A 20827-nucleotide genomic window follows, 5' to 3' on the forward strand; every position below is an offset into this window, starting at 1 on the left:
CAGGCCAGGGATGAGATCGGAAACCACCGCTCAGGAGCAGCCTCGCAGTCCGAGGATATCCCGTCAGGAGCATCGGCTCCATGGGGATGGGCAGGGATGCTTTCGGCGTTCCCAGCAGCGGGTCCCTGGGGTGGGATGAGCTCAGTGCAGCAGCGGGTGCAGGTGAGGAGCCCTGTGGTGCCCCAGCCCCGACGAGTCCCACAGGGGCTGGGTGCCAAGGCAGGTGCAGTCCCAGGAGCACAGCAGAGCAGCACCCATGGAGGCGGTGGCGTGGGGCACGGAGCAGGGATGCAGCGTGTGCCACAGTGACGTGGGATCCAGAGCATCATCTCGCAGCAGCACGGGCAGGGACAGGGCTGAGCAGCTCCAGCCCCTGGCCCCACAGTGGGAAGTGAGGACCCCAGCAGGGTCCTGCTGCCGTCCAGAAGCAAGACGGACGTGAGACCCTCTGAAGCGGCTCCTCGCTGGCCTCGGCTCAGATGCCCAGCGCCGTCAGGGACCCCGAGCTGGTGATCTTCTTGAAGCGGTTGGCAGCGCACACCCCGATGAAGTTTTTCTGTGAAGGGGAAGCAGGGGCTGCAGCTCCGGAGGCTGAGCCAGACCCTGCACCCGGGGCTGGGGACAAGGGGGCAGCCAAGGTGCATGGGATAGGAGCACATGGCTGATGCTGGGGCTCATCCCTACCCTGTCCTGATGCTGTTCCTGCCCCTAAAAGGTGCTCTTGAGATGGGCTCAGGGGAGATAACCATGAAGGGACCAACACTGATAGAGATCCCATCGTGGGGGCAACCACGCAGGGGATGTGGGGCTGGGGAGCCCTTTCTCTAAGCTTAGGAGGTCAGAGAATCGTAGAGTAACTGGGTTGGAAGGAACCTTCTAAGGTCCAACCCCTTGCAATGAGCAGGGTCCCCAGCCCTTGCATCAGGCAGCGACACAGACCCATCCATGTCCCCCAAGCCGCCCACCAGGAGAGGTGGAGGCTGGCACCCCCCCAGCACCACTGCCCCTCCCCGGGCTGCCCCCCCCGCACCTTCCAGCGCCTCCTCATGACGTATTTCTTGAGCAGCACTTGGGACTTGAGCCGCCGGTTGCAGCGTTTGGCCTTTTCTGCCAGGTTGTTGAGCCAGGGATGCTCCAGGCACTGACTGGCGCTCATCCGGGCGCTGGGGGTGAGAGGAGAAGCATCACCCCCCCCATCAGCCCCTTCTCCAGCCACCCAGGAGCCCCAGAACCCCATGAACCCCCAAGCCAGAGGGGTGGGACCAGGGATCAGAGGGTTCAGCACATCCTGCTTGGGACAGGTGACACTTAGAGGGACAAGGGGCTCTGTTGGAGACAGCCAGCAGCAAGGGCAGGGCACCGCGTGGCTCCGTTGGTACAGGACATCAGGAGATGCTGCTGGGGTGTGGTACCCAGGGGCTGGGCACACAGCTCGGATGCCACCCCAGGACCCCCATGGCCGCTGCCAGCCCCGCACCTCTTGTCCTTGATGATGAGGTTTGAAACGAAGTCCTTGGCCTCGTTGGAGACGCTCTCGAAGGTCTCCTCATCAAAGTACCAGTTGGCAGCCAGGACGTTGTTGAGCGTCTCGGTGTCGTTGTCCCCCAGGAAGGGGGAGAGGCCGCTGAGCCTGGGGATGCAGGGGGTCAGGAGTGAGACCCTTCAGGCTGTAAAACCTTCCAGACCCCCCCAATGAGCCCGTCTGGCCAAGGGCTGCCCCCCACACACACACTGTGGCTGCTGCCACCATATCCTGCCTGCAGATGTGGGCACAGACCCCAGTGCCCTTGCCCATCTCCCCCTCCAGCACCCACCAGCACCCCACTAAGCAGCCAGAAGAGCTCTGCTCCCCAGCATGGCACCGCAGGCCCGACGTACAGCATGTAGGTGATGACACCCATGCTCCACATGTCCGTGGTGTAGGAGACCTGCTCGTAGTTGACCACCTCAGGGGAGAGGAATTCGGGGGTGCCAAAGTTCACCTTCAGCTTCTCCTGGGGGTTGTACCTGCATCCAGGAGGGGAGGCAGTCAGCAAGGGGGGACAGGCTGCTCCCCCAAAGCATTGCTGCCCTCCTGTGCCACTCAGGGAGAGCCAGGGCTGGCAGCCATGGCCAAACCACAGCCCAGAGCAGGCCCTGGGGGTTCCAGCACCCCAAAGGGCTGCAGGATGGGAAGGAGGCAAGGAGGAGGGATGGAGCTGACCTTCGAGCCAGCCCAAAGTCAATGATCTTCACCATGTGCCCAGTGGCAGCGACGCAGAGGATGTTCTCAGGCTGTGGGGACAGAGACCATTGCCCCACTGCCAAGAGGGAACATGTCCCCAGTGCATGGATCAGGCAGCCCAGGGGTCTTGTGCTGACCCACTCACTGCCCCCCCTGTCCCTGCTGTCAGCCCCACACCTTGAGGTCGAGGTGGAGGACACGCATGTGGTGCATGAAGCGGATGCCCTCACAGATCTGCCGCACGAACACCATGCAGTCCACCTCCGTCAGCTGGTAGTCGTCATCGATGATCCGCTCAAAGAGCTCACCGCCCTCCACACTGCATGGGGACAGAGAGCGGGGTCACCTGGGGGCCTCTGCATCCCAACCCAGCCCCTCCATGGGGATGCTGGTGTAGAGAGAGGACACCGCAGCTCCCCAGGGTTCATAGAGCTGCATGGGAAAGACCTGGGTCACCTCCACCCTCAACACAGCCATAAGAGAGGGAGATGCTGTCCTGGCCAGGCAGAGCCTGAAGCGACCCAGGGAGGTGCCCAAGAGGGGACAGGCAAGAAGAGGGACATTCCCTGGGGCCAACCCCTTCTGCTCGGTCAGGGTCCAGCACATCTGCTCCATCTCTGGGGCATCCCCATGGTGGTGCCCCTCACCCAGGCATCAGGCCTCTCACAGCACTGCCCCAGCACTCACAACTCCATGAAGAGGATGATCTCCCGCGGCGTCTCGATGGCATCGTAGAGCTGGACGAGGTTGCGGTGGTTCAGCTGGTTCATCACATCGATCTCCAGCAGCACCATCTCCTGCAGAAGAGCCCTGTGTGGTCAGTCCTGGCCACCGACACTGGGACGGGCTGCATTGCAGTCACACAGTGCGTGACACTGGCACCCACCACCTGGGCCATGCCACTTGCTGGTGGCACCATGGCCACGAGGTGCCCCCACTCTGCCATCACTCAGACCTTGTCCTTGGCACCCTGTTTCCGGATCACTTTGGCCGCCAGCTTGAGCCCTGTCTGCTTCTCTGTGCACGTGTGGACTTCACCAAACTTGCCCCTTGGGGGGATAGGAAGTGATGCCATCACCATCAGCCACCCAGACTGATGGAGACCCCCACCCTGTGCACCCATCTGCACCCACTCTGCCTAAAGCACCACCCCATCATGACTAAGTAAGTCCCATTGACCCAGAGCCACTGCCCAAGGCACGATAGCAGCCTGAGCAGTGCTGGGGGAATCCCGGGTGCCCCCCACCTTCCCCGGGCCCCTCCTTACCCCCCCAGGATCTCCTTGGAGCTGAGGTTGAACTGGGAGCTGATGCTGGCAGACCGCAGGGTGACGATGCGGTGAGCAAAGGGCGCTGGTGGCGGAGGGACATCATCTGCCCAGAGAGGAGGGTTGGGGTGAGCAGGGGAACGGCCCGGACCCCGATGATGGGCACCCCAGGATGCCCCCGGCTGGGAGCACATCCAGGTGCCAGGTGAAGTGAAGCACCCAGTGGCACTGCCCAGCCAAGCCTGTGGGTGCGGGATGCAGCCAGGTACCGAGTGCCCCGCTGCAAATCAGGGCCTTCTGGCTGCCTCCTGCACCAGGGGATGGAGCATCCCCTGAGGGGACCCTCACCACTGCCCCCAGCATCACCCCGCCGCATAGCACCCAGCTGCACACCCGCTCCCCACCATCCCGCATGTCACGCTCGCCCTCTCCAGGCCACGCTGCTGCGTGTCACCCTCTCTGCGCCCCCAGCCCTTCACGATGGGCTTGCTCGCCCAGTGCGCCCCAGCACCCAGCCCTGGGCCCCCTTCCCCAGGCGAGTGCAGGAGCCCCAAGGCACCCAAGCCCCGCAAGGGCAGCGCTGCCGCACACGGGGACACGCTGTCCCCTGCCACCGGCCAGGCGGCGGTTGTCACTCCCGGGGCTCCTCTTCCTGCCGGTGCCAGGCTGAGGCCGGAGCAGGCCGGGGAGGGGACACGACGCATTTAGCCCTGTTTACAGTGAAACAGGAGCTCGAAGGCCACGGGGCAGGCGGCGAGCCAAGGGCATGAGCAGGCAGCATGGGAGGGCAGCGCGGGCAGCAGGCAGGGTGCGGGGACCCCCCTGCTGCTGCCCCACAGAGGGTCCCGGGGTGCGGGGACAGGGCAGGCGCCCCACAGCCTTACCCAGTATCTCGAACGGGTCCTCCTTCCCGAAGTCGGGGGTGAGGTAGGGGCTCGGGGGTGGCTCTGCCTCCGTCGAGGGCGGTTGTCCCGCAGGGCCAGGCTGCTCCGCAGCCCCGGCGGGGCCCGGGGCCTGCCCCGTGGCGCTGGGCAATGTCCTCTCCTGTGGGGTGCCGGGGGGCTGCAGGTCCCCCTGGGCTGCCGGGAGCGGGCCGGGCTCTGCCGGCTCCATCACCGTGGTCTCCTCCAGTATCACCTCCATCGCCGGCCCCTCCGCCCAGGGCTGCTCGTCCCTGGAAGCAGGAGCAGGAGATGAGCAGAGCCGAGCCCGCAGCGCCCCGAGCCCAGCGGGAGCCGGGGGGCAGCGGGGGACGGGGCTCACCCCAGGAGGGTGCGGGTACCTTTGGCAGGGGGCCGGGCAGCTCAGGCTCTGCAGCAGAGCCGGGCGCGGGGGCTCAGCGCCCCTCGGCTGCTCCTTGCCCGTCTCCGCCTTTGCTGCTTGCTCCCCTTCACCCGGGGCCGCAGCCGTGGCCGCTGCCTCTGCGGGCTCCTCGCCTCCATCCCCGGCCTCTGCCGCAGCTGGGGGGGATCCCACCTCTGCAGCTTTCGCCCCTCCATCCTGAGCCCTCCCAGCGGCCGGAGCCTCCTTTGCGGGAGCCGTGGCTTCCTCCTTGGCAGGCTCTTCCTTGTCTCCATCCTCAGCCTTCGATGCCGCTGGGGGTTCTTCCACCTTTGGAGCTCTCTCCCCTCCACCCTGCGCTTCTGCAGGAGCCGGGGCTTTCTCCTTTGCAGGTTCCTCTTTGTTTCCACCTTGAGGCTTCTTTGCAGCTGGGGTTTCCTTTGCCTTTGCTGCTGCCTTCTCTCCATCATGAGCCTTTGCAGCATCTGGGGCCTTCTTCGCAGGACCCGCAGCCTTCTCCTTTGCAGGCTCCTCTTTGTCACCCTTCTGAGCTGTTTTTGCAGCTGAGGCTTCTTCTGCCTTTGCCGCTTGTTCCTCTCCATCCTGAGCCTTCGCAGGAGCCGGAGCCTTCGTCTTCACAGGTTTTTTATCTGCTGGGGTTTTCTCTGCCTTGGCTGCTGCCTTCCCTCCACCCTGGGCTTTCACAGGAGCTGGAGCCTTCTCCTTGGCACCAGATGTGGGGTTCTCCTTTGCAGATTCTTTGCCCCCATCCTGAGCCTGTGCTGCAGCCAAGGCTGCCTCCTTGGTGGGTTTTGCCTTCCCTTCTTCAGCCTCCACTGCAGCTGGAGCCTTCTCCTCCATGGGCTCTGCTTTCCCACCACCCTCCGGCTCTAACCCACCAGGGGCTTGCTCCTTCATGGGCTCATCCTTCCCTCCATCCTGAGCCTCTGCTCCAGCCGGGCCCTTCCCCTCTGTGGGCTCTGCTTGCTCTCCTTTGGGCTTTCCTGCAGCTGGAGCCTTCTCCTCCTTGGGCTCATCCTTCCCTCCATCCTCAGCCTTAGCAGCAGCTGGAGCCTTCTCCTCCATGGGTGCTGCCTGCCCTCCTTCAGGCTTTACTGCAGCCGGAGCCTTCTTCCCTGGCTCATTCCTCCCTCCATCCTGGGCCTTGGCAGCAGCCGGCACCTTCTCCTCTGTAGGTGCTGCTTCCCCTCCATCGTGCTGCTCAGCTGAAGCTTGCTCTGCCAGCGCTGCCTTCTTTCCATCCTGGGGCTCTGGAGCAGTCGGGGCTGGCTCTGCCTTCCCTCCTGCAGCCTCTCCTGCTGCCTTCCCTCCATCCTGTGCTGCAGCAGCAGCCGGAGCCTTCTCCTGCCTGGGCTCATCCTTCCCTCCATCCTGCACCTCGGTGGCAGATACCTCCATACCCCCTTGGGGCTGGGGGGCCGCTGGGGCTGCAGTGCCCTCTGCTTCGGGGGGAGCAGTGCCCCCAGGCCCCCCAGCACCGGGCACGCTGCCCGCCCCACCGCCCTGCTCCATGGGGATGCTCCGGGCAGGAGGCGGCTGCCCTGGGGTGCTCCTGGCTCAGCGAGGATCCTACGGGAGAGAAGACGGGAGCTGAGGGCTCCGTGCACCCGCAGAGGGGCACAGCGGGACCCGGGCAGCGGCTTTGGTGCCGCAGAGCAGGGGCAAGAAGAAGCCACCGAGGCAGGGACCGTGCCACAAGGCGGTGGAACAAGGCTGATGGCCCCGTGTGGCCGCAGGTCCCTGCACTGCCCCATTGTGCCCCGGTATCTGCCGTTCGGTGACTGACCGGGGGCCCGACACCGGCACCTGTCGCTGCCACCGAGCCTCCGGAGCGCAAGCAGCAGCCGCGGGGCAGCCCTGGTGCCAGATTAGGGCCATGTCCCCCTATGGTGGGGCAGGAGAGAGCGGCTGCGGGGTGGGCATCCCTGGCACTGCCCTCCCCAACGGCTCAGCCCTGCCCGGGGGTGACCGCAGCTTCTTTCTGCGCCCTCCCCACCAAGGGGGCCTGTTGATGCCAACCAATTGCCTCCAAACCAGCACCCGATCCCCAAACCCAAGCTCTGTCCCGGGCTCCGCTGCTCTCCCTGCGCTGCCACCCCCATCACCTTGAACCCAAAACACCCCCTGCGCTGCCTGTGCAAGCACTGAGACCAGCACAGACCCAGAACAACCGCAGGAAGAGGGGAGGCACTTGCTGGTCTGACTGGAACAGGAGCCATAGCAGAGCTGTCTCTGACGGAGCAGACCCGCAGCTCACAGCGGGGATGGAGCCTTTCCTCCCTGGCTGGGGGACCCCTTTACCTGTGCCGGTGCAGAGGGCGGTCAGGACGGCAGCATCCGCACTGGGGCAGCGCCGGGAGGGAGCAGCCTCTTCTATGCGGGGCGTAACGGAGCCGGATTAGCGCGGGCAGAGGAGGATCCGTTACAGCAGCGGGAGCCGGCCCTTTCCCAGCACCTGTCGCGCTGGAGCCCGTTCAAAGGACACGGCCCTGCCCCGCACAGCACCCCCGGGCGGGCCGGCCCCGGCCCCGCAGCGCCCCGGGACATCCCCTGGGGGGGGGGCCTGGCTGAGATGGACGCAGCCCAAGCAGCCAAGGGCTTCCAAGGCGCCCATAGGCGACACAAGGTGGCCACTGCCCACCCCTGGGGATGGCAGCTGGGAGCAACCAGTGCTGCCCCCCCGGGCAATGAGCTGGGGCCAGCTCTGTCCCCTCCAGGCATCAGCCCTTTGGGAAGGCAGCTCCAGGAGCACAATGTGGCACCCAAGGGCATGGCCACAGGGCCCTGGAGCAGAACCGACAGCAGTGGCAGCATCCTCTGGAACCACCTGAAAGACACCCATCTCCTGCAAAAGGAAGAGTTTTGGGGATTAGGAGAAGAAACAAAGGAGCAGGGGGCTCCTGAAGGATCAGGCATCACCAGCCCCAGCTGAAGGTGCTGCTGCACCCAAGGGTATGGTCTGGCAAGTGCTGGAATTGGGCATGGAAAACCGCTGGGGAGGAGGCACCATGGGTTACCCCATGCCAGGGCTGCAGTGGCCACAAAAAGAGCTGGGCAAAGGCAGGGCCATGGCCACAGAGGGTGCTGAAGCTGGTGGAGTGCAAGGGCTACCCCAGGTTCCCCACTCAGCAGAGCCCCATTTAAGCCTTGGAAGCTTCAGGTGAGGAAAGCCTCGCTCAGAAGGGCAGCTGCCTGCTGCTGGGGTGGAGGCAGGCAGGGGGTGCAGGAGGAACCCCTGGTAACCAGACCCAGCGCTGCAAGGGGAAGCTCTCCAGTGATACCCACTATTAAAAACCCAGGACCTCATCTGTCAATGTCAGGGCAGCAGGAACGGCTGCAGGAGGAAGGGCTCAGCCCCTCACTGCAATGGTGCTTCCCTGGGGGGGGACAGGGAGGCCGGGGCTCACGGATGGTGACAAAGCAGCAAGAGCAGCTCCCAGTGCCCCCAGGAAGCTGGAGTTACTGGGGGCTCCTCCAGAGCTCTCTGTCCCACAGCCACATGGAGCTCAAGTCCTGCCAGACCCTGAGCCCTTCTGCTCCCCGCTGGGGCTCGTGCGTGGCCACCACCACCACAGGCGGTGGCAGCATCCCAAGAGTGGTGCAGGCATTGGGCTCCCCTGTTCCAGCCCTCACAGCTCAGATTTGCTGCTTCAAGGAGCCCAGCTCCACACTGGGGGTAAGAAGCCTCCTCCTTCCCAAGACCAGGGGCAGAACCTGGAACGTGATGGGAAGCAGCAGGGAGCAGGCACACGGCTCCAACCAGCAGCACCAATGCAATTGCGCACATGCAGAGGCTGGAGCATCACCAGCACCTGCAGCACTCAGGGACGGTGACACCCACAGCGCCTGTTCCCAGCACAGGAACTGCTCCGGTGGCAAGCAGGAGCCCCCCCAGCTTGGCCTCCACAGGGAATGCCAGGGGAATGACCGGCTAACGCCGTGCTCGGGGCCTCTGCCCACTGACTGTCATCGCCAGCGTACAGTTTGGAACCACCTTTCCCAGAGCTGCCAGGCACCTGGAGGCCACCAACGTCACTCAAGGCAAACGCTGCCACTGCTCCACACTCCCCCAGCTAACCCTGGGTGGAAGGAGCGCATCCACTCGCCAGGAGCTGGGGTAAAACCCTCCAAGAACAGGACCTGCGTTGAAGCCATCGGCCTTCCCAGGGCCCCTGCAGGCTTACACACACACCAGGGCTGGTGTCTGGGTGCGAAGCCTTGGGACAAGGGGAGGAAGCAGACACGGCAGTGCTGGGGAGCCATGGGAATGGCTCTTTGAAGGGGACACACGTGGAGGATGAGTGTCCTGCTGTTACGAGGTGAAACTCACTGATAGGTAAAGAGAAACAAGCTGGAAACCATCCCCAAAGGCGGATGTACAACAAAGGGCAAAAGCTGCTGCACACCAGGGCTTCGGATGCTTTGGTCCATCACCAACCCTCACCCCAGCGCACAGCACCAGCGCTGTGCAGAGCCCAGGGGCAAACCCAGCCACCTCCAGGGCTCTTTTCCCTCCCCATTCACGAGCTTAAACCAGAGTCCCCCCGTTGGCTGCCGCTGGCACCCGACCCATCCCGGCCGCTCTGGCGCAGCATCAAGCCCGCGGCTCCCTAGCGACGGGGTTGTCACAACCCAGCAGCGCTCTTTAACCTTTCTGCTGGCGCTGCGGGGAGCTTCGAGCGCACCCGGCCCCGGGAAACCCAACACCCGGCTAAATCGAGCGCAGCTCCCAGCGGAGCCCCGGCCGCGGCGCTCGGAGCCGAGCCAAGCCCAGCCCGGCCCCGGGGGAGCGAGCGGCACCGCGCCGCTGCCCTCAGCACCGAGGACTTCCCCGGTAGAGCTGCCCCTGGGCTGGGCCCATTGAGGGGAGAGCGGAAGACAAGGGAAAAAGGACAGCAAAAGAGCTTCTGAAGCCCTGCGGCATCAAGCGGTGACAGCAGGGAGCAGGCAGCATGAAGCCAAAGCACCAGGACGTGTCCATGTCGTGCCAGGCCATGGTGGCAACCACCAAGGTACCCCAGTAGAGAGGCGAGAAGCAAAGCTGTGGGTTTGAAAGCAGCATCAAGGCTTTTCATAAGGCCCCATTCACCAGCTGATAAGATCTCAACCTGCTCAGCCGCCCTTCAACACATAAACCCATGGAAACATCATCTGCATCTTAGCTCCAGCTCTAGTCCAAGTTCAGCAAATCACCTCCATACCAACTCAACTATAAATGCATCAGAGGAAGACTCCATTCCTGGGTTATCTCCCCCTTCCAGCACTTGCTCTCAAATCACCCTCAGGGAGGTGACAAGTCCTGAACACAGGAATGGTTTTGCACAACCCACCCAGCAATATGGGTTTTACACCTCTGCCAGCCTGCCCTGGCTGCAGGGCATGGGCTGAAGCAGCACTCTGAAACCCCAGCCCTGTCCTGTTATGCTCCTGTTTGTACTGCCCTGGGTCTGGGAATGGCTCCTGCCCCCAGGTCCCTGTTGAAGCCTCAACCAAACCCCGATGTTCAGCTCCTCCAGGACCCCATCTTTTACATTTTCCTCACTGGAGCAGTTTTCCAGCACGTCAGCACTTTCCTCCCCAGGGGACCGGTTACACTGACACCAGCCCATGGGAGACACAGCATGACCCCAGAGAGCTCCAAGTGCCCCATACCCTTGTAGGGCACAGCAGCCCCCAGGTCTGAGGACTGGAGGAGGCCGTGCTTGCAGGAGAAGGTAATGCCTTTTATTAGACCCCATGAGACGGCTGGGGAACCACGGACAAGCTGTCAGGCACACAAAGCCTTCCTCAGGGCTGCAGCAGAGGCCATGTAGGGCCATCACGGAAATCCTCGCTCCATCCTCGCAGGGTTGGCATCTGCTCCAGCTCAGCAGCCTTGTTCTCTTGCTTGCCTTCACATTCTTCCCCAGCTCATCATCACTGCGGCTTTCCTGACTCAGAGGTATGTGCTGCTCCTGGAGCTGGCACTCGAGCCTGCAGCAGGTTCCTTGCCTGCCACCATTGAGGTCCTGCGATGTCTCCATGCAGCAGCTGATACGGAGCAGCTCCACTGTGCCAGGAAGGTGAAGGCAGAACAAGGGCCAAGCCACATCCCTGCGGTGAGCCCAACAGGTCTTTGCTTTCAGGAGAGCATTATTACAAGTTCCTCTTGCTCCAATCTTGCTCCTTGGGCTGCATCGCAGCAGGGTCAGGCCAGCCCCCAGAGCCTTGCACACTTCCAAGCCTCAACCAAAGAACCTGCTCACCTCCTTCCTGCTGACAGCTTAACACAGCACCTGCCACACCAGCCTTTTCCTGCAAGTCCCTTTCTGAACCACACCATCACCATGTTAGCAGAACAGTAACAGCAAAACAGGCACAAAAGATCATCATTCTGATGTAGTTGTACCCCTAACCCCTTTCTTGCCCTCCCTCAGCCTTTTGGAGTTACGTTTCTTGCTAAGACAAGTCCAAGGAAAGGCCTAAAACTGATTTTACAAGGTAAAGAAGCATCCTTAGTAAGTTTTAATCTAAGTTCGATCACCTCTCCACAATGCTGGAAGTTCTGCCCTCCAGCACATCGGAGCACTTGGTCTATATTTAGTTCTGGCTGCACTAGACTGGTGAGGAGATGACGTCTATTGAGCCAAGAGAAGGGCCCTGGCAGGAGCCAGGGAGGCAGCTCTCAGGCAGTCATTTGCCAGTGAAGCAATTCCACAAATAGAATGACTTCAGCTATAAAACAGGAAAAGGTTTAATATTTGCATATACAGAGAACTATAAAATGTGGGCAAGATTCACATTAGTGCTCATCTACATAAACATCAACAAGAAAGGTCAGACCTGCAATATGCTGGCTTGCAGAAGCTCCACATTGCTTAACACAAATCAAGCTTAATACAAACTACAAACCCAGAAAGAGACAACTGAAACCAATAGATAGATGTACAAAGGCAGCTCCTCCAGATGCACACAAGCAGGATACCAAAAACTCTTCTGCAGGAGAGGGATTCAGCCCAGTAGCAAGAGCGAGCCAGCAGGCTGGGAGTTTTATTTAGTTCAGGTACACAATATCTGTATACAAAACCAAAACCTGGTCTAGTCTTTAGAGAGCAAGAGGTGGGGAGATGAAGTGAGGCCGTGTGGCAGGGCCTGTTGCTGTGCCTCAGGTGGAGGTAAACTACTCAAGAGAACAATAATGGAACAAGGCTGAGACTGAGCAGTCACATAAGAATGACTCTTCCCTCCCTACCAAGGGAGCAGAGAAGGATAGGATCTCCCTCTTGTCATCACATGGACGTGAATCAGCACCGGAATCTATCTGAGAAGTTGGGAGACTTTGGCATGGTCAGTGGCTGCTCACTGGACTTCACCTCTAAGCTGCGGTATCTGCGTATTGGGTTTGCCTTGTGAACCTGTGGAACCAGAAATAGAGGATGAAGTGAAGGACACTGCTGAGGTACGATGAAGCTGAACCTTGCAGGGGAGTACCAGTGGAGGGAGGGACCAGGAACACACAGAGCAGCTTTGGGGCAGTGAGTTTAAGAGATTACTCTGCTCCAGTGACAATGGGTACAGCTCCAGAAATCAGTCACCGCAGCAGAGCTGCCTTTTGGGCCTGTTTAAGACCAGTTGTAAAGTTAACAAGGAGTCAGTTTGTAACAGGGAACCTTAGAGTCTTAAGGCAGCTCCACATTGACATTAGCTCATTTACTCTATTCACACATCCCTGTGGGTAACTCTACAGCTCCTGTTCAGAAACAGCTCACTTACCATTTCTTGCCTTAGCTTAGCAACTTCTTCCTTCTCACGCTCCTCTTGCTCCTGTTTCACCTTCTCTTGAAGCCTCTCCTTTACGGCCTCTTTGTCTGCCAAGTACTTTTCAAACTCTTGCCGCTCTTTAGCCCTTTTTTCCGTTGCCAGCTCAAAGCTTTCAGGAACTACAGAACCAGAAAGGCTCTCTAAGTTTAGAAATAGAGGAGATAACATTGGTGCAAAGGCAGTCAGGTAAAGCAAAGCAGTACTAGTGTCATGGAAGCCTCCCTCTGGAGCGCTTCACCTTGCAAGGGTAGTTAGTAAATACCTCCAGCAGTGTTACTGCAGATCTTACCCCACCATGGGTGTTCTCATAGGAGGGAGCAAGCACACACAATTGTTAGTACAAACAAGCTTTGGGTTGGTTTATACCCTACAAAGTTTAGTCTACCCCATGGTGTAGATGCCTTCATCTCATTAGAGATGGGAGGAAAAGACTGACAGCTGCTGCAGAAATGCCAGCTGTCCCCACAGGGAGCTCCTCACACGCTATTTACCCTTCTCCCAAGCAGGCATACATCAATCACCCCCCAATTGCAGCAGAGCTGCTAAATACAGCTGCCAGGTTACTGCAGGACAGGGGCAGCAGGGAGGAAACTCCCCCGCTCCCTGGGGACACAAGCTGTTAGGGAATTAGTTGATTAAGTGCAAGGCACTACTGGCTGTGCTGATAAAGAGGCAACAGCCAGTCTAAACATCATTTAATTGCATGAGTTATCAGCCAAACCCATGCAGCAAGTACTGCACCTGATAACAACTTATTCTCCTTCTTGGGCACAAAAGGCTCCTGGTACACCACTGTGTTGGGACGTGCTTTAAAACAAGCTGCCTCTTTCTGCTTTTTCAAGTCTTCTTTAAGCTGCAAGAGAAGAGAGCCCATCAAGTGCCAGCTATAGCAAGAAAGACCCCTGCCCATCAGCACTCCCAGCACTGGAAAAGCCACTTTGACTTGGATCAAGTCATTTGCATATAAAATTGTATTAAAGCCAAAGAGTTGCATCACTTGTTCCTTCCAGTTACTTTTGCCAAAAATAGCCTGAAAACTGAGGGAAGGTTCAGGAGTCCACTGCAGACATGAGAAGAGCAATGTGGTATTTATGTGTCAAGAAATCCCCACGATGGTCACAGGGATGCAGCTGCAGGAAACCCCATCACTTACCAATAAAAGGAGAAAAAACACCCCAAAACAACCCACCAATCCTTAACCCATAGCACAAGTCTCATGCTCAAGCTCAGCTCCTGATCCCTCTCAAGCAGGACAACTTCTGAAGTCCATTACAACTCCACCAGCTGCGTTGTCTGGTCACCCTGTTATACCTTTCCCATCATCCTACCTGCTGTTTCCAGCTCTGGAGCTTGGCAGCTCCCCTCTCATCCACCTGCAGATTGAAGGGCTCAGGCTGAGTTGGCTTTTTGACCTTCTTTTCTGGCAGTTTCACGTGGTCAAAGTATGGCAGAGGCAGTGCTTTGAACTTGGGCACCTGAAAGAAACACCTTGGAATGTTTCCTGCCCTTCCCTCAAAGGCACAAAGCTTTGGGAGTTGAACAGACAGCAGCAAGAGGCAAGTCCTGCAGAGCTGTATTGTTTAAGGGATGGGATCCAGGGCAGCTTTATAGTTCTTACCTCTTCCTTCTGCAATTCTTCAATCTTTTTCTCTTTCTGCATTTGCCGCTCCTTGTCACGGGCATCGAAAGAGAAGGGGCAAACTTCCACGTGCCTCTGCTCTGGCATTTTAGGCTTGAAGGGCACTCCGTAATGTGGCATGGGGTTGGCTTTAATGACAGGCACCTCTTCTTTTTCCTAAAGGGATTTTAGTGTTAGGATCTGACACAGCACCAGATTGTATTTGTAGGAAGACTGCAAGTCCTGCCAAACAAAGCCATGAATATTCCAGTTCCTTTAACCAGTGTCACAGCAGCACCAGGCAAGCACTCTGGGCACTGGGAGAATTACTATTACAGAAAGTACCACAGACAAGCTCTTCTTTCCAGTCCACTATCAGTTCTAGTACTTATCTAAATTAGACTCTAACAGAGAGAAAGGAGGAAGGACTGAATGCATTCTGAAACCTGCTCCCCATCTCCAGGGATCTAGGAGGTGTGGGTACAAGAAAGGTCACGTGCAGTATCTGCCCTTCTCAGTAACGCAATAGGGAAGGGGCAACATCCTTTAGAAATGGAAGCTGTTCACTTCCCTCATTCATAGCAGCAACCCCAGAAACCCCCAATGCCCTTGGTTAAACCGAGTTATTTTATGTGAGAGTTCAGTTGCTGTTAGAGGAGCACCCTTCAGAGGGAATGGCACAGGGGAAGATGACACCTGGGGGAGCTGCCCTGCAGGAGGGGAAGGGCTGACCAAAGCAGACCCCAGCCCCCAGCAGGCAGGGATACAGCAGTCACTGCGGTGGCACCATGAGGCCCAACAACAGCTTAGTCCCAGGTTACCTTTTCTTCATCTTTGCCAGATGTTCGGGTTCTGCTTTTCAAGGTGAAGACTGGAGACTTGGGGACTGTAACAGGAAGAGCTTTCTTCTCTGGAACACCCTGCTCAGAAGAACCAGTAAGGAGTTACCCAAGAGCAAACACTACAGGGAAACCACCTGAAGTAGCACAGAACATACTAGTAGCAGTTCTTACCTAATGACAGACAGCACTTACTGTACATTATTAAACACGTAACATAGCTAAGGACATTCAGATGCCAATCACTACCTCAGTCCCAACTCCCAGCTCTAAGTATTCCCAAGCTTCTTACCACAACATCCTCCAGGATTTTCGTGGGACATGGCCTGGAATGGAATTCAAAGTGCTTTTCCTCCTGCTGCTTCTTACTCTCACGTTCCTGAATCCTTTTTTCTATCTCCAAATCAAAGCCAATGGGCTGCGTGAGTGCCTTCACAGTGGGTTTCTTGGGCAGGAGTGGCCCACCCTCAAAGATTCTGTGATTGAGTTCTCGTGCTTTGAATTTGTACCTACACAGGAAAGGTGAGACAGTCACGACACTGTGCATGGCAAGATGCAGCTTCTAGCAAAAGGCTTCTTTCAGCATAACAGAGTAACAGGCAGGTCCAGGAGGAGCTGTGCCACACACACACGTTCCGTAGTGTGCAGCTCTAGTTAGCAACAACTTGGCTTTTGAAACATCAAGGTTTCAGGTAAACCTTCAGGATTGTGTTCTTGGGAATCCAAAGCTTTGTCTAAAGCAGTTTTGAAGTGTGTGCAGGCTGTCCTGCTACAGTGAGTTTGCTTTACCAGTCATAAGCTGTACCCAACCCAAGATCAGCTTTCCTAAGAGCACTTCTCACATCCCTATCACAGCCATAGGGCTATGCACAAGCTAAAAGAATCCCAATGGTTTTATGCTACTCATTCTTTCACACAAAAAGAGTAATCCTGAGAAGTGGTATTATGGCATCCAAAAGATGTTTCCAGTGTGGTACAAATGTCTCTCGGAAGACTAGAATAATCCTTTACTTACTGTTGAAGTTTCTCTATTTCCTCTGCTTCTAACTCTGCTGTAGTTTTGCAGGTGGTAGGTCTGAAGCGCTGCTTTGTCAGAAGCAATGGTGTTTTAGGGTTGGTAAACCGAGCTTTCACAGCCTTCCCTGGAGGTGGGCCTATAAATTCAAGTCACAGAGACCAGCAGTCAATGGCAAGGCCTGCAGCAGCCACAAACTGCTCAGTAGAGCAGTCAAAGCATCCTTATTGCTCTACCACCAGTGCTGTGGGCAGCCTCCTGGCTGGACACTGCCAGGACTGCTCACCTTCATTAGATTTCCTGCTCCTCAAATGGTAACGAGGGGGTGTGTGTTTTTGGAATGCTTCTACCTGCTCAGCAAGGGACACGTATTCGGATGTGCTCTCTTCAAGTTTTCTTTTGTTTCCCTGGGACAGGTTGAAAGGTTTGGCAATAGTGGGTCCCTTCAGTGGCCGCATCTGGAGACAGAAAACGCTTATCATTATGGCCATTTCACACAGGACACTGGGATGATATTTCCTTTCCCCATCAATTCAATAGTTTCTATCCCTTCCTTTATTGGAAAGGTAACACTTAGCATTAGATACAGACTTAAGTGTCTGAAGATGCTAGTCATATTGGGAAACTGTATGAAGTGGAAGATACAAAGATCTGACATTACAGGGTCCTTTAGAGTCTTAGTGGCAATGCAGATACAGAACGAGTTAACAGTTAGGTTTGCACACCCCTTGCTGCTTCTCTGGTCACCCTCTTTGCAAATGTGTTGCAAAAGCAAGAAGAGGGTGATGTCAAAAAGGAGTCAGGTGCCTGCTGGGAAAAACCCAGATCTCACCGGGGAGGGAGGATGCTTCCTTAGCTCTGCTGCAAAATCCACCTCCTTGTACTCGTCCCTGGGCTGGCTTTCCACATGCTGTTTAATCCTGTTCTCTGTGCAGAAGTGGAAGTCAACTGCCTTTGTTACTTGACCAACAGCTCTCCTCACAGGTTGTCCTAAAGGAAAAAGAACAGGTAAGGTCTGGAAGGGAGGGTCTTGGGGGCGAGGGGGGAAATGTGTGTATGTGGTGTTTAATTTAGAACTTGGACAGTTTTAGAGAACTCATCTGTAACCTTTCCAACCCCAACAAAACCCAAGCAAGCCTTTTTCTTGCCAGTTTAGGGGCTATTCTACATTAAAATCCTTCTAATACTTATTACAAGATCCATAACACATGGAGTGTTTTTAAAGGAGCTCACTCAGCTCTGTGCAACACTCTCCAGCCCATCCCAGTACAGCTGCAGTGCAGGTAGGGCTCACCTGCTCCAGCAATCGCTGCTTTCAGAGACTCCTCATTCTTCCTCCTCATCTCCATAACCTCCCGCTGGAATTGCTGCATCTTTTCCAGCTCCTGTTCCTCTGTACTCTTCAGCTTGCCAGAATGATTGGCCCTCCTGCAGAAGCAAGTTAAAGGCTGAGACATGTCTTCCTGCTTATTGGCATATTGATGTTAGTGCAAGGAACATGCTTATCTGACTTCATGGCAAGAACATCATTACAGAGGTACACTATTTAGAAGAGATCTGGCTGGATTTTGCTGGAGCTGAAAGCTCACAGCTAACTGCTGCTCTGCACACCCACGTGCTGTATGAACACCATCAGCAAGAATGGCTTTCTCCTGAAGTTCGAAACAAAAGCTTTCCTTTGCACATGTTCAGCTGGTGAAGTATATTTCATCCTAACATTGTTTGCCTTGGTCTGGTGTTTGCTAAATGTGATATCATCACATGCTACCTTGAAGCTGAGAACACCCTAGGCCAGGGCTGTCACCTAAATCAACTGTGATTAGCACAAGCCATAAGAAAGATACGTACTTTAACATGGTTGGCGTGGAGGGCATGGTCAGTTTACTCTTCCCTCTCCCTGGGGAGAGCCCACGACTCTGCAGGGGCTCTTTCTCGGTGGATCCTTCTGTCTGCCTCTCTCTGTTGCTAGAACTAAAGGTAATCAGTTATCATCATTGAATCCCAGACTGGTTTGGATTGGAAGAGATCTTAAAGCTCATCCAATCCCTACTCCTGTCACAGGCAGGGACCCCTTCCACTGGAGCAGCTTGCTCCAAGCCCCTGTGTCCAACCTGGCCTTGAGCACTGCCAGGGATGGGGCAGCCACAGCTTCTCTGGGCACCCTGTGCCAGCGCCTCAGCACCCTCACAGGGAACAGCTTCTGCCTAAGAGCTCAGCTCAGTCTCCCCTCGGGCAGGTTCAAGCCATTCCCCTTGGCCTGTCCCTACATCCCTTGTCCCAAGCCCCTCTCCAGGTTTCCTGCAGCCCCTTTAGGCACTGGAGCTGCTCTAAGGTCTCCCCTTCAGGAGCCTTCTCTTCTCCAGGCTGCCCCAGCCCAGCTCTCAGCCTGGCTCCAGAGCAGAGCTGCTCCAGTCCTTGCAGCAGCTCCGTGGCCTCCTCTGGACTGTGACAAACCACTCAACTGTGCTCTAAATGAAAGGTCACCTGCAGTGCTCACCCCATGCACACCCTGACACCGGTGAGTTCCAAGCTGTGCCTGACCAGCCTTACCTCACCACAGGCCCAGGGAGAGAGCGCTTGGTTTTCCCTGGTGCCCTAGGGCTGTAGAAGGCAAGATGAATTACTGAGTTATGGGAACTGTGGCTTTTCTGGAGGAGGCAGATGTATTGTAGCTCATTTTGGCCCAGCAATGTTTAAAAGATCACAGTTCAGTTTTGTGACCTCAAGCTCATCACCATATGGTGATCTGAGTGGTTACATTTATTTGAGAACTATTTTGGCTGTGACTTTCTCCTAGCTTGTGACTGTAGCCCAATGACCTCCTGATGGACAAGTTAAAGCCCAGTTTGAAGCTGGCTGACAGACACTGACAATGCAGCAAGAAGGTTCAGAAACCCAAGCTTGTTTCATGCGCATCTCTACCTCTAAATAGTGTTTCCTTCAGGTCTTACAGCCATTTCTTCTTGTTTATGAAACCAGCATCAGGAATCAGGTTTCAGTCACCTCTTCATAACCTTCCTGCAAGAACCCTCTCGCCATGTGTAAATCCTTTCCAATGGAACACTCGTATCCCCCTTCCCAGCCCCAAACCCTGATGACGTACATTCTCCTTTTCTTTGGAGGTGGAACCTCTTCCTTATTAGCCAAGGCATTTCCCTCTGCTTTGACTCTAGCTGCCTGGGTGTGTTGCTGTGCTTTTCTCTGCCTCATGGCCTGTCTTCTGCCCGCTCTAGAGTAGAACAGAAAACAGAGGTTAGCTTTCCCACAGCTCTGAGAGGGCACAGGGTCCATCCAACACTTTTCCCATCACTGCATCACCTAACTCCAGCATGTCCCCTACGCAAAGTGGGTGTTTAACACAACAACCCAGCATTAATTACTTCAGGTTAGCAATCCATAAACTTAACATTCTTTAGGATATACGAGAATAGAGAACCCCTTGCATTTATATCAGGAACGAGTTCTGCCCAAGTCCAGCAGATATAAACAAAGAAACTTTATAAGCCACTTCAGTTTCAGATGTCCTCACATTCCAGGAGCTCCTGGTGCTGCCGAGCCTCGTTTCACAAGTATGTGAGACACTGCATTACATTTCCACCCTGGAGATTGTCCCTCCAGCTCAGCAAGCAGATCAGATATCCCAATATAAGATCTCTTGCTGAAGAAGCCCAGAGGATGCCCCAAGAACAGCAAGCACTGCAGATCCTGGGAGCACAGACCCGCTTAGTTACAGCTATCAATGTGAATAGAAGTACGTCACCTTTGAGGGGCCTCTGCAGGAGCAGCAGCTCTCCAGCTTGTCAGGGATCCAACAATATTCTGAGGAACCTCATAGGCCTGCATGCATTCTGCTTCCCCATCGCCTTCACCTGAGGACAGTGACAAACACCAACCCCTATGTACACACACATACTCAGGCACAGAAGAACGCTCAAGTGAAGCTACGTGAGACCTTGCTAGACAGCAACACACAAAGATGGTCCCACAAAAGCCAGGCTGAGCAGGTAACATCTCTTCCCTCCCTGCATGCCATGCCAGCTTACCCATTGTCATTTGTTGTGATGTGACAGACAGAATAATATCAGGCTTGGAAAAAGCAGGGCTGTTCTGGGAGCCATTTGCCAGGTTTCCCGCAGGAGGGATGTTCTCCAGGTTGGCTTGTTGGTCTGTGAGGAAAGAGAGAATATTCACTGTATGCTTTTAACAATACCTCACGATATCATTAGGATGTTAACAGTCAGATGACAAGGGAGAGATGACAATCAAAGCTTAAATACAAACCCACCCCCAGGCATGAGGCACGATGCAGGGAACAACATGACTAATAACTGGCACAGGAGGCCCAAAACAAGGACCACGCCAAGCCCTCTCCCAAAGAGCAAACAACACCAGGAGCTGGAAGCGACTTACCAAACCAGGAGTCTGCACCGGGTGCATCGTCCTCCTCGCCCAGAGTTGCAAAGTCGATGCAATTGTTTGGGACATCGAAGGAATAGCGAGATTCCGGGTGGGACATCTTCACCTGCAGCCTCCTCCACGAGTCCCACTCGTGCTCCTTCGGACAAGCACTGGTCACCTGCTAGACCAAACCCAGGGCAGTGTCAGCTCAGTCGCTCCCCACCTCTCTTCCTCTGTGTGGCTTCTAGAGAGAGACACGGGAGAGGGTTGAATCCATCCTGTAAACCCCAGCCCCTGATGGTTTGCTGTGTAGCTGCAGGTGCCAGAACCGTGTTTTTAAAGGGAAGCACAAAGGCTTCCCAGG

The 20827-nt window shown here is 56.3% G+C and overlaps 2 protein-coding genes across 4 annotated transcripts; both read right to left on the reverse strand.

The window, feature by feature from the left end:
- Positions 1-475: 475 nt before the first annotated feature.
- On the reverse strand, positions 476-6151 carry MYLK2 (myosin light chain kinase 2). Its single transcript, XM_061361281.1, has 12 exons — positions 6132-6151; positions 4774-6093; positions 4376-4665; positions 3492-3597; positions 3180-3273; positions 2912-3021; positions 2402-2543; positions 2204-2274; positions 1879-2007; positions 1478-1630; positions 1031-1163; positions 476-556 (listed from the first exon to the last, which is right to left on the reverse strand). The coding sequence occupies exons 1-12, from the start codon at positions 6149-6151 to the stop codon at positions 476-478; spliced, it is 2649 nt and encodes an 882-aa protein (XP_061217265.1).
- Positions 6152-11754: 5603 nt separating this feature from the next.
- TPX2 (TPX2 microtubule nucleation factor) lies at positions 11755-20648 on the reverse strand. 3 transcript variants are annotated; one of them, XM_061361413.1, is made up of 17 exons: positions 20476-20648; positions 20109-20231; positions 19826-19934; positions 19169-19294; positions 18616-18666; positions 17914-18036; positions 17360-17493; positions 16898-17055; positions 16352-16523; positions 16066-16204; positions 15343-15559; positions 15033-15131; positions 14212-14388; positions 13922-14068; positions 13335-13446; positions 12546-12733; positions 11755-12187 (listed from the first exon to the last, which is right to left on the reverse strand). In XM_061361413.1, exons 1-17 carry the CDS (start codon positions 20579-20581, stop codon positions 12077-12079), a joined length of 2292 nt encoding a protein of 763 aa, XP_061217397.1. In that variant the 5' UTR covers positions 20582-20648; the 3' UTR covers positions 11755-12076. The 3 variants fall into 3 exon arrangements, with proteins under 3 accessions (XP_061217397.1, XP_061217395.1, XP_061217396.1); XM_061361411.1 differs by lacking the exons at positions 17914-18036; positions 20109-20231; positions 20476-20648 and having other exon boundaries at positions 19826-19928; XM_061361412.1 differs by lacking the exons at positions 17914-18036; positions 18616-18666; positions 20109-20231; positions 20476-20648 and having other exon boundaries at positions 19826-19928.
- Between the last annotated feature and the right edge of the window lie 179 nt (positions 20649-20827).

The sequence above is a fragment of the Neopsephotus bourkii genome, unplaced genomic scaffold, assembly GCF_033783945.1.
Source record: "Neopsephotus bourkii isolate Nb327-2 ecotype Australia unplaced genomic scaffold, CSIRO-AGI_Nbou_v1 NB_1060, whole genome shotgun sequence".
Taxonomy (NCBI): domain Eukaryota; kingdom Metazoa; phylum Chordata; class Aves; order Psittaciformes; family Psittacidae; genus Neopsephotus; species Neopsephotus bourkii.